This window comes from Adiantum capillus-veneris, chromosome 12 (assembly GCF_014529385.1).
Source record: "Adiantum capillus-veneris isolate H3 chromosome 12, ASM1452938v2, whole genome shotgun sequence".
In the NCBI taxonomy this organism is placed as follows: domain Eukaryota; kingdom Viridiplantae; phylum Streptophyta; class Polypodiopsida; order Polypodiales; family Pteridaceae; genus Adiantum; species Adiantum capillus-veneris.
In genome coordinates, this window is record NC_140942.1 from 37,955,864 (window position 1) to 37,976,046 (window position 20,183).

The 20,183-nt window shown below is 42.1% G+C and overlaps 2 protein-coding genes across 2 annotated transcripts in view; both read right to left on the minus strand.

Moving 5' to 3' along the window:
• Positions 1-20,183, minus strand: part of LOC147445600 (serine/threonine-protein phosphatase BSL3-like) — a 41,763-nt gene that overhangs the window by 12,315 nt on the left and 9,265 nt on the right. The gene's annotated exons all lie outside the window — the stretch shown is intronic.
• LOC147445601 (uncharacterized) lies at positions 8,891-9,892 on the minus strand. The gene has a single exon (XM_086525060.1). The coding sequence runs from the start codon at positions 9,890-9,892 to the stop codon at positions 8,891-8,893; it is 1,002 nt and encodes a 333-aa protein (XP_086381186.1).

A 20,183-nucleotide genomic window follows, 5' to 3' on the forward strand; every position in this document is an offset into this window, starting at 1 on the left:
CATATACACCTCAACAAAATGGTATTGCTAAGAGGAAAAACAGGTCACTTACTAAAATGGCACGATGTATGGTCAAAAGTCAAGCTTTGCCGCATTCATTTTGGCTTGAGGCTATAATGTGTGCCACTTATGTACTTAACAGGTGTCCTACAAAAGCTTTGCAGTCTATAACTCCATATAATGCATGGCATGATAGAAAGCCATCTATTGAGCACATGCCTGTTTTTGGTTGTTTGGCTTATGCCTTGGTGCCACAAACATAACGCAAGAAATTGGATGACAAGGCTGTCAAGTGCATTTTTGTTGGTTATAGTGTTGAAAGCAGTTGTCGTATGACTACTGTGCGTTTTCTTGTGCATTGGCAGCTCATTTTGGTTGGGATGTACATCAGTCAGACATTGTTACTGCTTTCTTGAATGGTGACATATTTGAGGAAGTTTATGTAATGCAGCCTCACGGTTTTGTCAAAAAGAACAAGAGGATAAAGTGTGCAAATATCAGAAAGCTTTGTATGGGTTGAAGCAATCTCCTCGTGCTTGGTATGAGAAAGCTGATGCTCATTTAGTCAAACGAGGCTTTCGTAACAGTCCAACAGAAAGCACATTGTATGTAAAGCGTGAGAGTGATGTACTTCTCATTGTCGTTCTCTATGTGGATGATTTATTAATCACTGGACCAAATGAAGGACATATTGTTGAATTTAAGGCTGATTTGAATGCTATTTTCAAGATGAAAGATTTGGAGTTGTTGCATCGTTACTTGGGCATACTATTTAAGCAGTGTGATGGTGGTATTTCCTTGTGTGAGACAAGTTACATAGAGACATTGCTATGTAAGTTTGGACTTGAGGATTGCAAACCGATTGCCACTCCCATGGAAAAGGTTTGAAATTGAGTCTTCATGATACTGGTGATCCTGCTGATGTCAGTCTTTACCAAAATTCTATTGGCTGCCTTATTTATGTATTCAACACAAGGCCCGATATTCACTTTGCAGTCTCACAGGTCAACAGATTCATGCATAGCCCAGGGCTTAAGCATTGACAGGTTGTCAAGAGGAATTTTCGCTACTTGAGTGACACTTTACATCTTGCCTTGTTTTATCCCAAGGGGGGATCATTGCCGCCAGATTGACATGCTTTTTCGGACTCAGATTGGGCTGGTTGTTTTGACGCGCGAGTGTCCACAAGTGGTTTTTGTTTCATGCCCGGAAGTTCATGTATCTCATGGTTGAGTAAGAAGCAACCTACTGTGGCCACTTCTAGTTGTGAGGCTGAGTACATGGCAGTCTCACAGCTATGGTTGAGTGTGTATGGCTCAAACGCCTTATGGCTAATTTGGGTGTCGGACAAGACACTAGCAACACCATCTACGCTGACAATAAGAGCGCATTGGCAGTTGCGAGGAACACAGTTTTTTATGCTCGCACAAAGCACATTGAGGTGCATTACCACTATGTCAAGGAGAGGCTCTCAACAGATGAGATCAGCTTGGCTTATGTGCCAACACAGGACAACCTTGCAGATCTTTTTACAAAGGCATTGTCTCGTGAGAAGTGTGAAGCTTTCCTCAAAGCTTTGGGCTTACTCCCCTCTGTGGACTGATCATGTCCTCAGGGCATGGCACTTCCCTATACTATATGTGCCAGCTCTCGTTCACTGCATCACTCCTAGAGGGGAATTGTTACCATATATATGTGAGTGTGATGTGTGTGAACACACTTGGGATCACCGGGGCATTTTTTCCCTCGCTAGGAGGTTTTTTCCCCGTGCATTGTATATATGTCCATCACTCTAGGGCTAACTCATCTTTCCATTGCACACTGAGTATGCGCCTTGAGGTTCCTTCGTCTTCTCCAAGCTCTGTGTGTTTCCAGCAACCCTAATTCCAACAATTTCTCTGTCAGTTGGGGTCATGCCACGCCATCACTTTGTGACATCCAATGTCATGCACGGATTTCAAATTTGGGGATGACTTAATTGATTCCATTTTAGCAGGGCCATGACTTAATTGCTTCCATTTTAGCAAGATCCAAACGTACCCCATCCTTTGAAACAATGTGCCCAAGAGAGTGAATTTCTTTCAAGAGAATTCACTCTTCTTCGCATTAATGAGTACCATGTTCCTTTGTAGCTCATTGAAAACTGCGGTTAAACAATCCCTATGCTCCTCTTCAAACTTTGAAAGACAATCAACCCACGTAGTTTCTACTTGGTCTGAATATTCTGTCCATCATTCTAATAAACGTGGCAAGAGCACTTGTGAAACCAAATGGCATGACAAGAAACTCATAAAGACCGAATGTTGTCCTAAAAGCAATCTTACGGACTCTTCTGGCCTAATGCGTATCTGATGGTACCCACCCTTTACCTCCATCCTGTTAAACAATGACGCTCCCTTAAGCTAATCAAGAATGTCATCTATCCTCCTTATGGGGAACCTCTTCTTGATGGTATTCTTATTCAAAACGTGGTAGTCGCCATGAACCATCCTTCTTCTGCACTAGGAGTAAAGGCGAACAAAAAAGGACGAATTGGGTTGAATCAACCCCTTCTCTAAAAGCTCATTGACCTCACTCAATCTCTTTCTGCACTTACCATGTACAGTGGCTTGTTCGAAGGACTAGAACCTGACACAAGATCTATGCTATGATCCTATGGTCTCTCAACAGGTAGTTCCCTTTGCAAAGAGTCCGAAAAAACATCACCAAAACCACTCAAAAAAGTTGTTTTATCTTTATCTAAACTAGACAAACTAGATACAACTTCTTGTACTTCTTTTGCAAAGATCAAGTACGCAGAAAGATGATTCTTTATTACATATGAAATAGCAAAAATAGAGACAGCTGCAACAGACTCGTCTTTAAGCTTTACATCAAGGAAATAAGTCTTTACTCTATGTACAAGGGAATTCCTTTTGTTGTAGATATCCACCATAGCATGCAACCTCCACATAACTCTAAATGTGCAAGCGAAGCTTCCCCAAAATGGGAGTAACAAGCTCTGAATGACCTGGACATAGAAAACCTGCTTCACCCGTCATGCCCATCTCCTCTACACGAAGGCCCAACTTTGATGCCAATTCTAGTGATACAACATTTGCACGGGCTCTTGGATCAAAGAAAACCAATGTTTGGTCCCTAACCTTACCCAAGCTCTACACAATTCCGTGGCATCTGTGTTTGGTTGATCACAAAACAAATCTGGGACATGTTATGTGTTGGGCTTTGGCTTCTTTCCTTTATGCTCTGACTTGTCATCTTTATCTTGTGACTTCCTTTGTGGGCATTCATTTGTAAAATGTCCCTCCTATTCACAAATGAAGCATTTCTTAGCCTCTCTTGGAGCTCTAAGATTTGCCAGAAAAATGCCTTTTTTGTCCTTGTCCTCGCCCAAAAGAAGGTTTAAATTGCTTCTAGGATGTGTCAGCTACATGAGTGGAGGGTTTCTGAGGCACAGAAGGCTTTGCTACAACATCGCCCTTCGTTGAAAACTATTTCCCTTGGGACTCTCTCTAGAATTTCCTTTCGACAGATTACTGGCCACTCTTGCATTCTCAATCAGTTGCACCATATTCATGATAGTAGTCCTTGATTCCCTTGGACAATCCACAACAATACTTTTCAATATATTCTAACAATGGCACAAACCAGTAGGAGCTTACTGGCAGTCGTCATGCATAGAAGACCAGCACCCTAGTCCTGCTTTGCCTTCATGGCCATCAACCATGACCTTCCCAAGATCAATGGATAGCCCTCCCCCTTAGTTAGCATCACAAAACATCAACTTCTACCTCAATGTTGAAGGCTTTTACCTTCATGGCACTTACCACACCCGCACATTTTACTTTTGTGTTGTTTGCCATCTTTGCCTTGCATGGAGAAGGCCTGTCAACCTTGAGCCCTAGCCGAAGTATCATAGCTTCACTCATGACACAAATTTGTGCACCACCATCAATGTAGGTGTTTCCAACCCTCTTACCCTTTATGTTGACGTCGACGATTGGAAGGATGTCATCCATGTTGCAACCCGAAAGTGCTCTGGCTACCTTTGCTGTCCTTGAGAGGGTTGTTTGGGACCCCATCGAGAGTCATTCTTCTCTTCTCTCTATTTTTCTCTCCTCTACACATCTCTACTGCACTCTCATTCCCTCTCTCAGGGAAAAGTAAAAGGAACCATCATCCAAGCTAAAAGCACTCACTAACGCAAGGAAAAGAAGTAAAATATTTGTGGAAGTGTAAAACCTAGTTCTTCACCATTTCAATTCCGCTACACCCGACACTCTGTGTTGCTTTCACCCACAGCAATTCACTTTACACTTTTTGATAGAAAATGTAACTATCCCATTGATGGAACCGTATAACCAACCTGTACGGTACTAATTCAATTATCTATTAATTTTCACACATAGGATTGAGAAGAAGAGAGAACACAAATGCATTTAGCAACTAGATTGTCACTGCGTACACGAAGACGGACACCATGTGAGCCCCAAAGACTCGCGTCCCTTTCTTTATTCAATTTGTTGGTAACGGACGATCCAAACACTTAGATCAAACTCTCAACACACTGTCCAAACCATTCAAGGGCTGAAATTGCAGGTTTTTGACCCAATTTCGACAACATAAGGGCACCAAAATCCTTGTAGCTCAAAAGTACAAGTTTAGGACGGATTCCCTTGCATTTAAGAAGCTTTTCGGGGAGCTGTAAATGAATTTTAGCGTGCTGTAATTTTCTGGTTTGGTCACTGACAGCAGCCCAAACTCCTAGAAAACCCCCCCACGGCTTCCCTGATGTTATCTTGCAATTTAGGTGTGAAACTCTAAACCTGCAAATAAATGTAGCAAGCTGTAATTCTCTATTTTGGACCGTTTTGAGCGGAGCAAACACGTCTATGCATGTCTTAGGGGCTCCCACACGCAATTGGACAATTCCCTTTGTTCACACACGAGGAAACTCCTATTCTGCAATTTGTCGTGATGGAATTGTGTGTACATGTGGGGGATTAGCAATTAGCTAATCCAGTTCCTATTCATAAGGCTCTTACCTTGGCAAACGCACATAAAACCCACAAAACTATGTACATAGTCATCTAGGAGCCCAACTAGTGGGGAATTACCATAAGTGAAGGGAGAGAGAGATGCACGAGAGGAAAATCATCGCGCTACATGAGACAAGGGAGAAAGGCAAGCTTTCCATTAAAGCTGCACAACCTAAAAATCCACTCGCAAATGGCAAAAAGCAATCCCCTCTCTTTTGGGTGCCCCCTAGTTGTGGAAGCTAAGTTGGCGGGCAGGTGGCTCTCCTTCAGCCATGTATCCACTATGCCCCTTATGGTTCAGTTTCCTAACCCCTCCGAACCCATAAAGTTATCATTAACTTGCTGAGTGGCCCGAATTCTATTTAGGCCCACACAAGCTTCCATACTCATCAAAATTCAATGCTAACTGGCTGGACCAGCCTCCGACTGGTTGACCTAGATTCCCGATGTGAGAAACCCGTTTGGTTGCAGCTGTTTCGCATTGCCCATGCAGTGCCCACTTGCTCCATTTCAAGGGTTTCGGGGAAAACAATTAAAACATAAAATAAATAAAAATATGTAGTGTATATTTAAAGAAGAAAACGGGAAAAATACACATCCCGGTGACAGAGCAAAACGTCGTTCTATTCCCAAACATAACTAGAACGGGGCCGAGAGCAATTGGCCACGCTCCATCCCTCCCTCTCTTTTGAGTCCCGAGCTCCAAAATCCTCTCTCTCTCTCTCTCTCTCTCTCTCTCTCTCTCTCTCTCAAAAGCTCCCTCCCACTTATAATGCAAGCTTCTGCTACTACAGGCTTTTATGTGGAGTTTGGACTCTCGTGCAACCAATTACTGCGCAGCACAATTACGTCTAAGCTTTAAGCATCGTTGACAAGCATGCACGGCACGAACCCATGTAAGCCTTAAGCATCATTGACTAATGGGTGTGTGTGGCTCTCTACTAACATATAGGTTGAGACTAGCCTAATTTAAGCATATTTTAGGTTTTCCGTTCAGGCCCACGTTCTCGTTCCACAGTTTCAGGGCCCTCCTATTTCAAAAACGTTCCAGGTATGAACGGTTGAGAGGGCTCCTACTGTCCGAGATGGTTGGGATTGGATAATTGATAATGGTGCTTTACGGCACACGACACCTTCGAAGGATCGGTTATCCAACATGCGGCAACACTATGGTTGTATATCCTTTGGCGACCAATCAGAGATTCTTATTCACAACGAGCGTACCATGAAGTTGATTCCAGATGGCAGAGGGGGTATGCATACCTCCAAGGTTCTTTATGCTCCAAAGTTGGGTTTTAAATTTTCAACTCTTATGTCTATCACGAGGCGTGCAACTTAGGCATGGAGGTGAATTTCACAGAGGATGCAATGTCCATTCCGAATCGAGACTCGGGCAAGGAGGCTAGAAGAGACATGGTGGAGCATGGTCTCTACAGGCTCCTTGTCAGTGACTTGTACTCCCACAAGTGCTTTATGTGTCATGTGCACATGGATCTACGTGCCATGTAGACATGCTTCATCGACTTCCAAAGCAAGTTTTCCCCTTCGTCCTAGATAGGAGTGTCTAGAGTCCTAGGAGGATTAGTACCGGCAATTTTGTGAGCCTGTTCGCAAGACCTGCATGTTTTGACAACTCCATCAGGTTTGGTTTTCCAATTTTGGAACCCTCTTGCATGAATGGTTTGTTCACGCGTTTTGACATATGTTATTGCGCTACATTAGGCCTCTGGCGTGACTTGCATGTAGTTTTTGGTTAGAGAAATCCAACGAGCCATTCCCCGCATCAATCGGATTCCAGGGTGGGCAGATATGCGACAATTTCACCCAAAAACTCACCCCTGACCAAACTTATTTATAATCATTTTTATGATTCATTTCTTGGGTCTGGTGGACGGTTTGCCCTACCTAAGCCAAATTCCTAGCCTACAAAGCGAGCACACGGTCAAGCAATTAGCATCAGATTTCCCTAGCGCAACGTTTTGCTCAAGATTAGCATGGCGTTTCAACAGCAGATTCCATCCCTAGCATTTTGGCTGGAGTGCCAGATCAGCCCTAGCGCTTACAGTTCTCAGTGGTAAAGCCAGCGTTTTCAAATTTCAGCCCATCTCCCTTGCGGAACCAGCTCGGATCTGGCCTCGCGAATCTTCCCATTGCGGTCCAGTACTTCGGCAACCCATCGTCGCCTCGGCCGTTCCCTTGCCATCATCGAGTGCTAACATTACTATACATCATTGGCATCGTCGAAATCTGCGTTTTCAGCCATGCTTTATGCGATAAATCTATTGCGTTTTGCGCTCCAGATCTGCGTTTTTGCAGCCAACTTTCAGCCCTTTATTCCTCTCACATAGGGAGCGCAAATCAGCCCCAGATCTTCCCCTTGGTGCCCATCCGCAATCCCACATCGAGAAGAATCCAAAGGTGCATCAAATCAGCCCTTGAGGTGCCTCGTCTTGATGATTTACCGCAGCGACAATCATCATTAGAGTCAGTAGATTCTACACTTGAGGTATTGCATGTATGTACATTCCATTTACGCAATCTACCACATGCAACGGTGTGGGGGGCTCTTGAGAGGGTTGGTTGGGACCCCATCAGGGGTCGCTCTCCTCTTCTCTCTCTTTCTCTCTCTTTCTCTCTCCCTCTACATATCTCTATTGCATTCTCTCATTCCCTCTCTCCAAGGAAAGGTAAAAGGAACCATCATTCAAGCTAAAAGGAATCACTAACGCAAGAAAAGAAAGGAAAGAATTTGTGGAAGTGTAAAACCTAGATCTTCACCATATTCAATTCCGTTGCACCGCATAAATCCGCTAATCTTTGGGGGAAAAAAATTATCTCGAGTGTTTAAGTGTGTGTTGTAGCGTTTCACCCAAGGACGCTTCTCTCACTCAGGGAACTGCAAGACCTACCATTGCACGTAGGACCTGTTAGAGTTTTGGCATCTCAAGAGAACTGCCCAATGTGATCCCATTGATTAGTTTGGCTTTTAGGTATTTATTTTATATATATATCTTCATAAGTTCACAAGAGTCTAAACTCACGAATTATAAGAGAAAATAAAACACTCATAAAACTATAAAAGCAAGGGACACAAGAAAAAGAGGAAAAGAAAAAAAAACTAAATCACTTTATTTTGCTACGAAACAAAACTAGATAAAACAAAACATTATTAACTTAAAAATGATTTTTGAAAAGTCATGCGCAAAATAAGTTGACGAGCTTACTTGGCTAAAACTTAAAACAAGTACTGAACTTTAAACAAAAAAGGATAAGACATTAAAACTTTATTCTAGAAATCAAACTTCACACAACAACTTCTAAAGAAACAAATTTGAGGTCCTAACGTAAGCTAAATATGAAATTAGAAAATGAATACTACTACAAACCTAGAAGAAGAGACTGCAAATAACCGAAGAAGTTCAAAGATCCAAACTTGACAATATGTGACCTCAACTTCGCTCCTTGTCCAGATAGGAAGAATAAGATTATCACCTTTATCATGCATAGCTTGGACAACAGCTATGACATCCCTACACACGTCTTAGTGCCCAAGAGTAGGTAGGTGCACATTTGTATAGAGGTCATTCATGCTTTGAACGTACTCTACAAAACCAACGAGCTAAGTTTTTATCACCCTCTAGAGGTGTTGTGCATACTCAGCCATGATAAAGGCTAGCATTTGTCAAGCTAAAGTAAAAATACTAGAAGCGCTAAAAATCAAAACAACAAAATAGTGTGTTACTAAGTCAAACAATAAGTGGGCTTTTAAGCACCCCACTTTTATTGAATTTACTACTGATTACCTTGAACATTCCAAAGGAAGAAACATTACAAATAAACTTACTACGATGCTAAAATGAACAAACGTTTTCCAAGATTCTTTTGAATGAGTATCCTTTCTCAACGAGAAAAGAAATAAGATGGCACGATTGAACAACAAAAGCAGATTTACTAGAACAAAGACAAGAAAATCTAAATAATTGAGAGCAAATGACACTGTACTTAGCTAAAAGAGAAATGTTCGAAGATATGTGAGGCATACGGGTGATATTAAGGTTGACATATTCTGGTTCAAGGCGCTTATCATAAATATCTACTGCTAATCCCAAGGAAATCTGAAAAATCTTAAGGTTTAAAAAGGCGCAACAATCACTATTTGTGGTACAATTAAGTTCACAAAACTCCTTAGGATAAATTCCTCCACCTATAGAACTCGAATTCAAGTACATAAAATCTTGAAAAGAAGGAACATCAGGAACAAAAAGATCATCTACAAAGCGTCTTACATTGCATAACTTGTGCAAAAATATTGGGCAAGTGTTAGCAAGGACAAGACGCTCCATAAAATCAAACTCATAGGTAAAAAGATAGAAATTAGCAAGAAAAACAACACAATTGGCGCCCATAGGGATACCAATAGTTTGCTTAAAAAGAGAGTCATCGACGGTTCTATAAAAATTGTCCAAAAGAAAATCTAACCAAGATATGATGTCAATGTCATCTACAAGCCTGGTGAATCTCTTTCTTCCTTTGTCTACATCTACATTCTTACTTTTTAACCATAAGAAGTCAAAGTTCAAGGCCGACTTTTCTACTAGTAATGCCTTGTACCTATCCTTCTCAAGCTTGTACGCAAAAACTTTTGAAATAAGAGACTTGACTCTGAATTTAAGGTCCTCCAAATTTAGTTTTGTATATAGCGTTGTAAAGTCAAAAGTTTGGAGACATAAAGGAGAAGATTTCTCCTTAAGGCTTTTCAAGAACTTTAGGACAAGAATCACACCTACTGAATCATTTAAAATCCAACTTGAATCGGTAGGTACATCTACTTCCTTCAGCAGATTTTTCCACATTTCATTTACGCTAGGTAAAATGGCTTTGAAACAATAACTAAGCCATTTGGAAACCTCGGTCAAAGCGGTGTTACAAGAAGCAGCTATAAATCTAGGCTTTATAGGGTTCTTGTGGAACTTCCAAACGGTATATAAAAAAGGTAATTTAGGCTGGCATTCAAAACCAAATGACTTACAAAAATCTTGATGTTTCAAGATAACCTCTTGTATCCAAAGATCAAAATCATTGTAAGTCTCTGAGTTTACTTCACCTAAGAAGCATTCTAAATAGAACTTTTTTCACATAACAACAAAGTTATTAGAGCACTTATCTACGTAAGAGATTACAAAATCACGATGAATTTTCCTAAGAGCATCGCAATCAGAAAAAGATAAAGCTGTTCCTTCCTGAAGAAACGTTCCTAGAGCAAGATGCTAATTTCAAAGAAGCTTTATTGAGGACTACAAACTTCCAATGAGTAAAAACACCTTGAACTCCTAAAGACTCCCCAAGCTTTACTACGAAACTAGAAATTCCTTTCTCTATGGCTTTAAAAGAAAGTAGGAGTCATTCGAGAAAGGGAGTCTATATTTAGTACCTCTTGAGAAAAGGTCTTTCAAGGAATCTAAAAGAAGAATAGAACAATTAGAAGTAACTACATGACCCAAAAGCTCCATTTACGTAAGAAGAAAAGACAGTTTTACTACAAGGGCAATCAATACTTGAGATTGCTAGCCTTTCTTGCTTTTTAAGATTACGTCCAATGTCACTATAGTTGAAAGTTTTTTGTCCTAAAGTTTTCACATATTGGAAAGCTACGATGGGATGGTTCCAAACCTTTCTCACACAAGGAGAGAGAGCATCCAAAGCTTCTTGAAATCTCAAAATAGAGCTTAATCCAATCTTGTCTAAGTCAAGGGAGGTAACTGGGGTTTGGGATGCCTTCGCCAAAGAATAGGTTTTGTCAAAGTCTGGGTAGGGCAATTTACTGAGGTTGCTATATAAGCAACCCCTTGCCTCCATTGTATTACACATTTAGTTATTCATTGCCATGGTTGATTGGTTCGGGAGACTCTCTCTCTCTCTCTCTCTCTCTCTCTCTCTCTCTCTCTCTCTCTCTCTCTCTCTCTCTCTCTCTCTACGCTTCCGCATCGTCGACTGCAATCTTTCTACTGCTGTCCAAAAACGCTATGGGCTGAAATTTGCGATTGAGCTAAAAACGCTGATTTTGGAGCTGTTTTCGGTGGGTCTTTGATGCTGAAATTCTGCAGGTTTAGGGCTGAAAACTGAGGATCTTCAAGGCACACCCTGCACTTCTTCGCGTGCTCTTTCACTTGCACACACTGCTTCGCGCTCATCAACTGGTATCAGAGCCCAATTAGGGTTTCTCCCAAACCTACAAACGCTGATTTTCAGCCAAGGAGGTCAACTTTCACGCGAGATTTTGCAATTTCATCGCCAAAGGACTAGTCCTCGGACACTAGAGAGCTCCCGACAAGTCAAATTGACCTAAAACAGGCTGAAATTAGGTCAAAATCAGCAAAATACAGGTTTTGCAAATGATGTATTAAGGTGTGGGAACATCTTTGCTAGGTCTCCGCTACCCGAAAACACTGAAATTGCAGAAAAACAAGTCTCAAAACAGGTGTTTTCAGCAAATTTCAGATTTACGTAGGTTTTTGCAAGTGTTTTTATGATGCGACTACATTGGGGAAAGTGCAAATTGATGCATTCTACGCACGTTTGACAAAGTTTGGCTATGTATGACCATTTGTGGCTCAATTTCGTGCAATTTGATGCTACAAATTGAGGCTTTTGCTCATACATGCTTCTAAAGGCTACGTATTAGCCTTTTGTATGTTCTCTGAGGTTAAAAACAACTAAAATTGTTGTTTTTTAGCACAAATTCGCTCGCTGAAATTTCCTGCGCATAAATTTCAGAAATTGTTTTTTGTGCCTAAATCGACCTATTTTGCCCCAAATTGCTCCTGTGACCATTTGGAGTTGTAGTGCACACCTCTGTGAGGCTATACTCCGGTTTTTGTGCATTTTGCCCAAAAATTCAGCGTATTAGCCCTCTTATTCGGCAACTATGGCCTCATCTTCTTCGGATGTGAAGAATCTCTTTGAGATTAGGAGGTTCGATGGAACAGGTTTCGATCTTTGGAAAGACACGATCCAGGGAATCCTATTTCTTAAGGATTATGAAGGGGCACTTGAACAGGTAAAGCCAAAGAATATGACGGACGAAGCATGGGTTAGCCTGAACAAGAAGGTTGTTACATACATTAAAATGGCCATGACCGATGAGACAGTCATTGATGTGAAAGGAGTGCTTTTGATGTGTTGGAGAAGTTAAAGGGAATGTATGAGAATACAATGCCTGTTAACCAAGTGCATTTGATGCGAAAACTTGTTGGCATACAACTAGATGAGTCCAAGAGCGCTGCAGAGCACTTATCGTTGTTCGCAGGTACTTTGCCACAATTACAGGATTCAGGTTGCCCCCTTTCGATGATAAGCTGAAAGCTATCTTCTTGCTTATGACTTACCTGAGTCATGGGAAACATTGGTGGTTTCATTGTCAAATAACCCCAATTTGACCTTTGATGGTATTAAGGGTTCTATCTTGAATGAGGAAATCAGGAGGAAAGCAAGTGGCGAGGGAGGCAGCTCTGCCAACATGGTTAGAGGCAGGACAGAGAAGAAGAATGCCTATGCACAAAGGAGTAAGAGTAAGAGTAAGGAAAGGGGAAATGCCAACAAAGGCAAGGGTGATGTGACTTGCTATCAGTGTGGTAGGAAAGGTCACAAGAAACCCGATTCCAGGTACTACAAAGCCGAGTTAGAACGGAAAAAGAATGGCAGAGACAAAAAGAAAGAGAAGAAGGAAGTCAAAACAAATGCACAGGTTAGCTCAAAGGACAAAGAGAAGGCCAATGTGGCTTCTAGTGTTGTGATTGAAGAGATGTCAGATGTAGAGGACATCTTGTGTGTCACTTTGTCAGATGATGATGCTTATAACATTGATGCCTCTCTTAATGTTCTTTTTCAGGACATGCAGATCACCAAGAGTGATCTTATTGATGCTTTATTGACCGTCAATGATGCATTATCCCAGACTTGATAGTTGATTCCGATGCTTCATTTCATGTGACTCCTATCAAGGAGTGTTTCTCTACTTTTGATGCAGGCAAACGAGGCCATGTATACCTTGGAAACAATCATGCATGTTCCATTGAGGGTATTGGCACTATGCATCTCTCCATAGATGGCACAAATGAGCTTGTCTTGCATGATGTTAGATATGTGCCGGGAATCAAGAAGAGTCTGCTTTCTGTTGGTCAGATGGATAGGCATGGTTACAGCATCTTGTTTGAGAGAGGATCATGGAAAATGACTAAAGGCTCAAGGCTAATTGTAAAGGGCACAAAGAAAGGGACACTTTACTGCATGCATGGAAAGACCATGTTGGGCAAGTTTATTGCATTGGCTGAAATTAACTCTCACATGGAGTTGTGGCACAAGAGGCTTGGCCATATGAGCCAAAAGGGCCTTTCTAAACTTTGTACTATGAACAAGCTTGATGCTAAAGGCACAAAGCTTTACTTTTGTAATGAATGTCAATATGGCAAGCAAGTAAAGCGTTCTTATTACTTTGGTGTCTCTCGTAAATCTTGTGTGCTTGATCTTGTACATTCTGATGTATGTAGCATGCCTACTAAGTCTATGGGAGGTGCGTGCTATTTTGTCTCCTTTGTTGATGATCATTCTAGAAAAATTTGGGTTTATTTGCTTAAATCTAAGGATGAAGTCTTTGCTGGATTTAAGAAATTTCATGCATTTGTGACCACCCAAACACGTAGAAAGCTAAAATGCTTGCGTACGGACAATGGGAGGGAGTTCACAAGTGCTGAATTTAACAAATTTTGTGAAAATTTGGGCATTAAGAGGGAGTTTACTATGCCATACAGCCCCTCTTCTAATGGTGTGGCTAAAAGATTCAATAGGACACTTTGTGAGAGGGTGAGATGTATGTTGTCCACAGCTAATCTCTCTCATGGAGAAGCTTTGAAAACTGCAGTGCATATATGCAATCGATCCCCTCACATGTCTTTGAAAGGTGACATCCCTGAAGAGGTTTGGTCTAGCAAGCCTACTTCATATGATCACTTACGCATTTTTGGTTGCGAGGCTTTTGTGCATGTCAGACTTGAGTTGAGGAGTAAACTAGATGCCAAGTCCATTAAAGGCCTTTTCATGGGATATGGTGAAGAAGACGAAATGGGTTACAGGATTTGGTTACCTCAGCTCAAAAGGGTTGTACGCAACCGGGATGTTGTTTTTAATGAGGCAAGGCGCTTCAAAACAATTGTGCCTCAACGCATGATCATAAAAGGGTGAAATTTCAGCATGACCAGCCACCTGTTAGGCCTATTTTTGACCCTCAAGATGCACCACATATGGCTGAAAATGTAGATGATCCAGTGGTGTTTGAGCCAGATGATGTTGGACAGTAAATTGAGGCTCTTGAAGGGCATTTGCAGCCAAGAAACAATGCTGAAAATTATGTACAGCAGCCCATTGTTGATGATTTTATCATGCCACCTGATGTAAACCCATTGCCGGATAATGTGGATCATTGGGTGAGGCGGTCTACTCAACAAAGACGGCCTGTGAGCAGATATGATCCCTCTTTGCATTACATTATGTTGACAAATGAGGGAGAGCCTCTTACGTATAAAGAGGCAAAGACATGTGAGCACAGCGACAAGTGGAAGTTTGCTATGCAGGAAAAGATTAAAGCTTTGCATGCTAATCATACTTGGGATTGGGTGGAATTGCCCAAAGGAAGGAAGGCTATTCCTAACAAATGGGTGTATAAAATCAAGACTATTGATGCAAAACCCAAGTATAAGGCAAGACTAGTTGCAAAGGGATATGTTCAAACCAAGGGCATAGACTTTCAAGAAGTATTCTCTCCTGTTGTAAAGATGACCACTTTGCGTGTATTGTTTGCCATAGTGGCTGCTCTTGATTTGGATATGGACCAAATGGATGTACATACCGCTTTCTTACATGGTGATGTGGAAGAAGAGCTTTACATGAAGCAACTCGAGGGTTTTGTTATTCCTGGTAAGGAACATTTGGTATGTATGCTCAATAGAAGCTTGTATGGGCTGAAACAATCATGTAGACAATGGTACAAGAAGTTTGATTGCTTCGTGCTTAAATATGGTTACAAAAGAAGCCATGCAGACCATTGTTTGTATACCAAACGTGATGAGGATGACAGCCCTATCATTCTTGTGCTCTATCTGGATGATATGTTGATAGCTGCAAAGGAAAGAAGCACTGTTGATGCTCTTAAAGGGCAGCTGAAATCTGCATTTTCAATGAAAGACCTTGGGGCCGCTGAACATATACTTGGAGTGCATGTTACAAGGCAAAGAGACAAGCGCCTATTGTATTTGTCACAAGAAAAGTACATTGAAAAGGTGCTAAACAGATTTAACATAGCTGAAGCAAAGCCTCTTGGTGTGCCATTACAGCCATATGTCAAAATCTCCAAGGATGATTGTCCCAAGTCAAAGGAAGAAGCCAATGACATGCAAAGTGTGCCTTATGCTTCAGCTTGTGGTTCACTTATGTATGCTATGGTTGCTACTAAGCCTGACATAGCCCATGCAGTGGGAGTTGTGAGCCAGTTTATGGCTAATCCAGGCAAGTTGCATTGGGATGCAGTGAAGTCCATTATGAGGTACTTGAAAGGGACTAAAAACAAATGCCTCTGCTATGGTAAAAGACCATTGGAGTTGAAGGGATTTTGTGACTCTGACATGGCTGGTGATGTGGATACACGGAAATCCACAAGTGGCTATGTGTTTACCCTTGCGGGAGGTGTTGTTTCATGGTGTTCTAGATTGCAAAAGATTGTTGCATTGTCTACGACAGAGGCTGAATATATTTCAGCAACTGAAGCTTCCAAGAAGCTATTTGGTTAGCACGCCTATGCAGTGAGTTTGGTTTGCCTGCCAAGGCACCTATGCTTGGTTGTGATAGCCAGAGTGCCATATGTCTGGCAAAAAATGCCATGTTTCATGCACGCACAAAGCATATTGATATGTGGTATCACCTCATACGAGAAGTGCTTGAGGATGGCCTTATTACATTGGTTAAGGTCCATACATCACAAAATCCAGCAAATGTTCTCACTAAGTGCTTATCCAAAGCACAACATCATCTATGCATAGAGATGGTGGGAGTCACGTAGCTTAAAGGCGCCATTTATGCCTTTAAGTGGGAGGTTGTTTGGTTTAAGGCCCAGCCCAAATGGCCCCCTTTGTGTATAGTTTAAAGGTTATTAACCTTTGGCCAAGTTCACATTGAACTTGGTCACTAACTTTAAATTGGTCCTATACATTTTAATAAAAGGAATGTGAATTCATTTTAACTCACTCACTTATTCCCCCCATCTATCGAGTAGCGTGCTCTCTCTCTCTCTCTCTCCCTCTTCGTTCTGCTAGAGCCCTCCTATCTGTTTGCACTCGCCCCTCTCCAAGGTGCACACCCTACACTTCTTCGCGTGCTCTTTCACTTGCACACACCGCTTCGCGCTCATCATAGGGCTGCATATCTCTGCATGCGCCGGATCTGCAAAGCTGAAGGTGAAACCAAAAACGCTGATGGCTGCTGAGATCTATGGCTGAAAACGCTGCTAAAATTGCAGCCTTCTGATGGTGATGGAATCGCTAGTTGCAAGAGAGGCAATGCGGTCCGGATCGGGCTCAAAACGCCAAGGTAAAAGGAATGGCTGGCGATGCTACAAAACGCTAGGGCTGAAATGCTGGCCATGAAGCTGGGACTAAAAACGCCAGGCTGCTGAAAATTGGAAACGCTAGGCAATGCGTGCTTGAGAGATTCTTGCTGAGAGAGGGGAGTACCTTTTGCCAAAGGCCTGTTGTGCTCCTTGCTCATCTGCCATTTAGTGCTAACTTTGGTTTGCTTATATATTTTCTTACCCAATTTGCCCTACCTACTTTTGTTGGAAAGTCACTTAAATTAATAAGTAAAAAATGACAAAAATAGGTAAAATAGGCTAAATGCACTAGAAAAATCCCCTAACTGATTCTAATGGATTCTGATGGGAATATTGATGATCATGTTGTGTGCAACCAGAGGATATGCATCTATACTAAGTGACCGGGCATGCACGGTCTACGAATAGACTCACAAAAGTGCCAGATCACTTCTAATCTAAACTGACTGGACTGACTGAACCCTGTTATGTTGTAGCTTCTCCATGGACACATAGGGTTGAATGTGTCACGTGACATCCCCTGCTTTTTAAAGTGAGGTACTGGTACCGAACTGTATGGCGTCGAGGGAGATCGCTAATAGCATCCGGAATCCTGAAAGGGACTCTTCGCCGGCCCACTCTGCTGTGTGGGTCGAGCGATACTTAACTTCATAAAGGTCTGCAATGCCTTCTTCTTTGGGCCGCGCCAAAAGCGACGCAAAGTCTTTTGTGGCTCCTTCGATGCTTCAACTTCGTCGTGAGTTCTGCTTCTTTCTTCTTCAAGAATCTCCATGGCTGAAATTTCCTGAAACGATTTCCAACACAAAAACATGAACATACCCATTCCATGTAAAGTGAATGGAAAAAATCTCGTCTTCTCTAAAGATTGTGCATGCAATGTAAATGAACCAATAGACGCAATGCCAAACCGTTCACCACATACACGTAAACAATGAGATCGAATCTTTCTCTTATGATCTAGAGCAATCAACTGTGGCAATTCACAACAGAAATGCCCATGCTTGGTGCTCATACTTTCATGTGCTCGTTCTACGCATGTCTCATGCCAAGGAAGAGACATGGAATGCGACTTCTTTACATACATACTTTTCAGCTTTTCATGAGAAATCCGCGTACATTCGTGCTCATCCATGAGAGAAACGTGTTCAACATACAATGTCATGCCTAGAAAAAGGGATCACATAAAGATGCTGACTAAAATACAAGAAACGATCGCGAATGGAACACTCGAACAATGTGTGCGTATCAATCATGCGAATACATAATACTTCCTGTGGGGGTTCTTGAGACCTAGGCTCGAGAGCCAAGATCGGTTCTTCGTGATTGATTGAATCTACAACGAGGTTAGCTGAGCTAGAAAAAGCATCAACTAACACCTCATCCTTGTGAACAATCACATCATCTTCATGCAACTCATCATGCTTGTGAGAAATCTCATCTTGATCATGCAAATCATCATGCTTGTCAGAAATCACATCTTGATCATGCAAATCATCATGCTTGTCTTTATCATCCAAATCATCATGCAGATCATTGTCAATCAAATCATCATGCTGCTCACAATCATGCAAATCCCGTGTGTCATGCTTTGGAGAAAAAGAGACTGAGAGAGTCTCCTTCGCATGAATCTGTTCAATCTTGTCCTGCATATTAGCAATGAGAGATGGAGAATGAACAATGTCCTCTCCATGAATGAAAATGAGAGAATCACTTTTGGCATTGAGGGTGAAAGTGTTAGCCTCCCAATCAATGAGAGGGTTAGCATCTCGAAACCATCGAATGCCCAAAATCATCACATCTTGAGAGAGGAGAGACAACAAATCTTCTAGTGAAGGCAGCTTTTTGAATTGCAAACAACATATCAAGGCACTCCTCCATGATGAGAGCGTCCATACCGGGAACAAAGTCAAAGACCTCGATAGGAGATCTCTGACTAACTTCTAGGCGGGCTCTCTCAACAAGAGAGGGACTGATCACATCATGCATACTACTTGGGTTAAACAATATGACAAAACGTTGGCCTGTCATATGACCATAACATTTAATGAGAGAATCATCAATGGAAGGGTCATGAGAAACTTGGGGCACACTCGTGTTATCAATAATTGCATGGACAGAGGAAGTGGGTTCTATGGATTCTTTAGATTGATTCAATTCAAGCTTAGGACATGTTCTTTTTATGTGACCCTTAATGTGACAATGAAAACAAAGACCTTCCTTAGAATAAGTGCTTTGCTCTTCCGACATGATGTATCCTCCTGTAATTCCTTGTGCTACCTTTTCATATGGAGTAAGCTTAGGTTTAGCAATTGTGTTAGCCTTATCCTTAGATTCATTAGAAGAATTCTTTTCTGAGAGACTGTTGGAAGATTGGTTAGAAGAGTTATCATTCTTACCATTCTTACCGTTCTAAGGGTTCTGATAAGTCTGCGAGGTACTTGTGGAAGTCTTGTTCTCCTTAGGCTTTCCCTTCTTGTGCTTCATCTCCTGTGCGAGAGCAATCGTTACCGCCTTGTTGAGATCAATTGGATCGAGCACCTCGACATCGTACTTGATATACTCGTCCAATCCATAAAGGAATGCCTCTTTGCGTTCATCATCCGACTTGTGTAATTGGATACCTAGCTGCAAAACACGATTAGAAAAAGACATAATCCGCATACCATTTTGCTTGAGAGCGCGCCAATCGTCCTTCAATCGTGCGAGGTACTGAGGTGGCATAAACCGCGCCTTGAGCTTGTCTTGGAAATCAGCCCGATTGAAAGAAAGGGACGTGAGTTCGTCGGCTTCCTCTAGGTGCACGACTAGCTGTGCCTCTTGCCATGCGTGGTCACTGGTACCAATTAATGGCATCGTCGGCAAGGTACATAGCTGCCGTCAAAACTTTGCTATTTCCTGTCTTCTTAGTTGTCGCAAAATAAGCATTAAATTGATACAACCAAGAATGAATAACCGTAGCATCCATCTTACCATCATACTTACTGAAAGTCAACTTCTATGTGACTGGATGGTTGGAATCTGCATCATGGCTTGCGCCACTTGAGAAACTCCCACGATCTTTGGCTGGTTCGGATTTCGAGGCAAGTACTTGTCGAATCAACTGTTGAGTGCGTAGTTCTCTTTGAGCCTCACGCTCGATCTCCAAGGCCGCGCTTCGTGCTGCCGTTTCCTCCTTTCTTAGTTCTTTTCGTTCTTTTCGTGCGTCGCGCTCGCGTTCTAAAGCAATGAGATTTGCTTCTTGCTCGCGGTCCTTAGCTTCCTGTTGTTCTGCTTTGTTGGCTAATTGTGCCAACGCAACTCGATTCGTTTCTTGTTGTTGTGCCATCATATCCAACATCGACTTGACCATCGCCTCCATAGAAGTTGGTCCAAATCGTGGCGTAGATGGCGAAGGGGGAGGGTCGGAAAAATCTCTTGGTGGGGAGAACTCTTCGTCGCCTCTCTCATGCTCATCACCTGTATGCGAAGTATCCATTCCGCTTCGGGTGACG

Coding starts and splice junctions, on each gene's coding strand:
- LOC147445601 (XM_086525060.1), bottom strand. CDS start 9,892: ATGTGGAAAAATCTGCTGAAGGAAGTAGATGTACCTACCGATTCAAGT.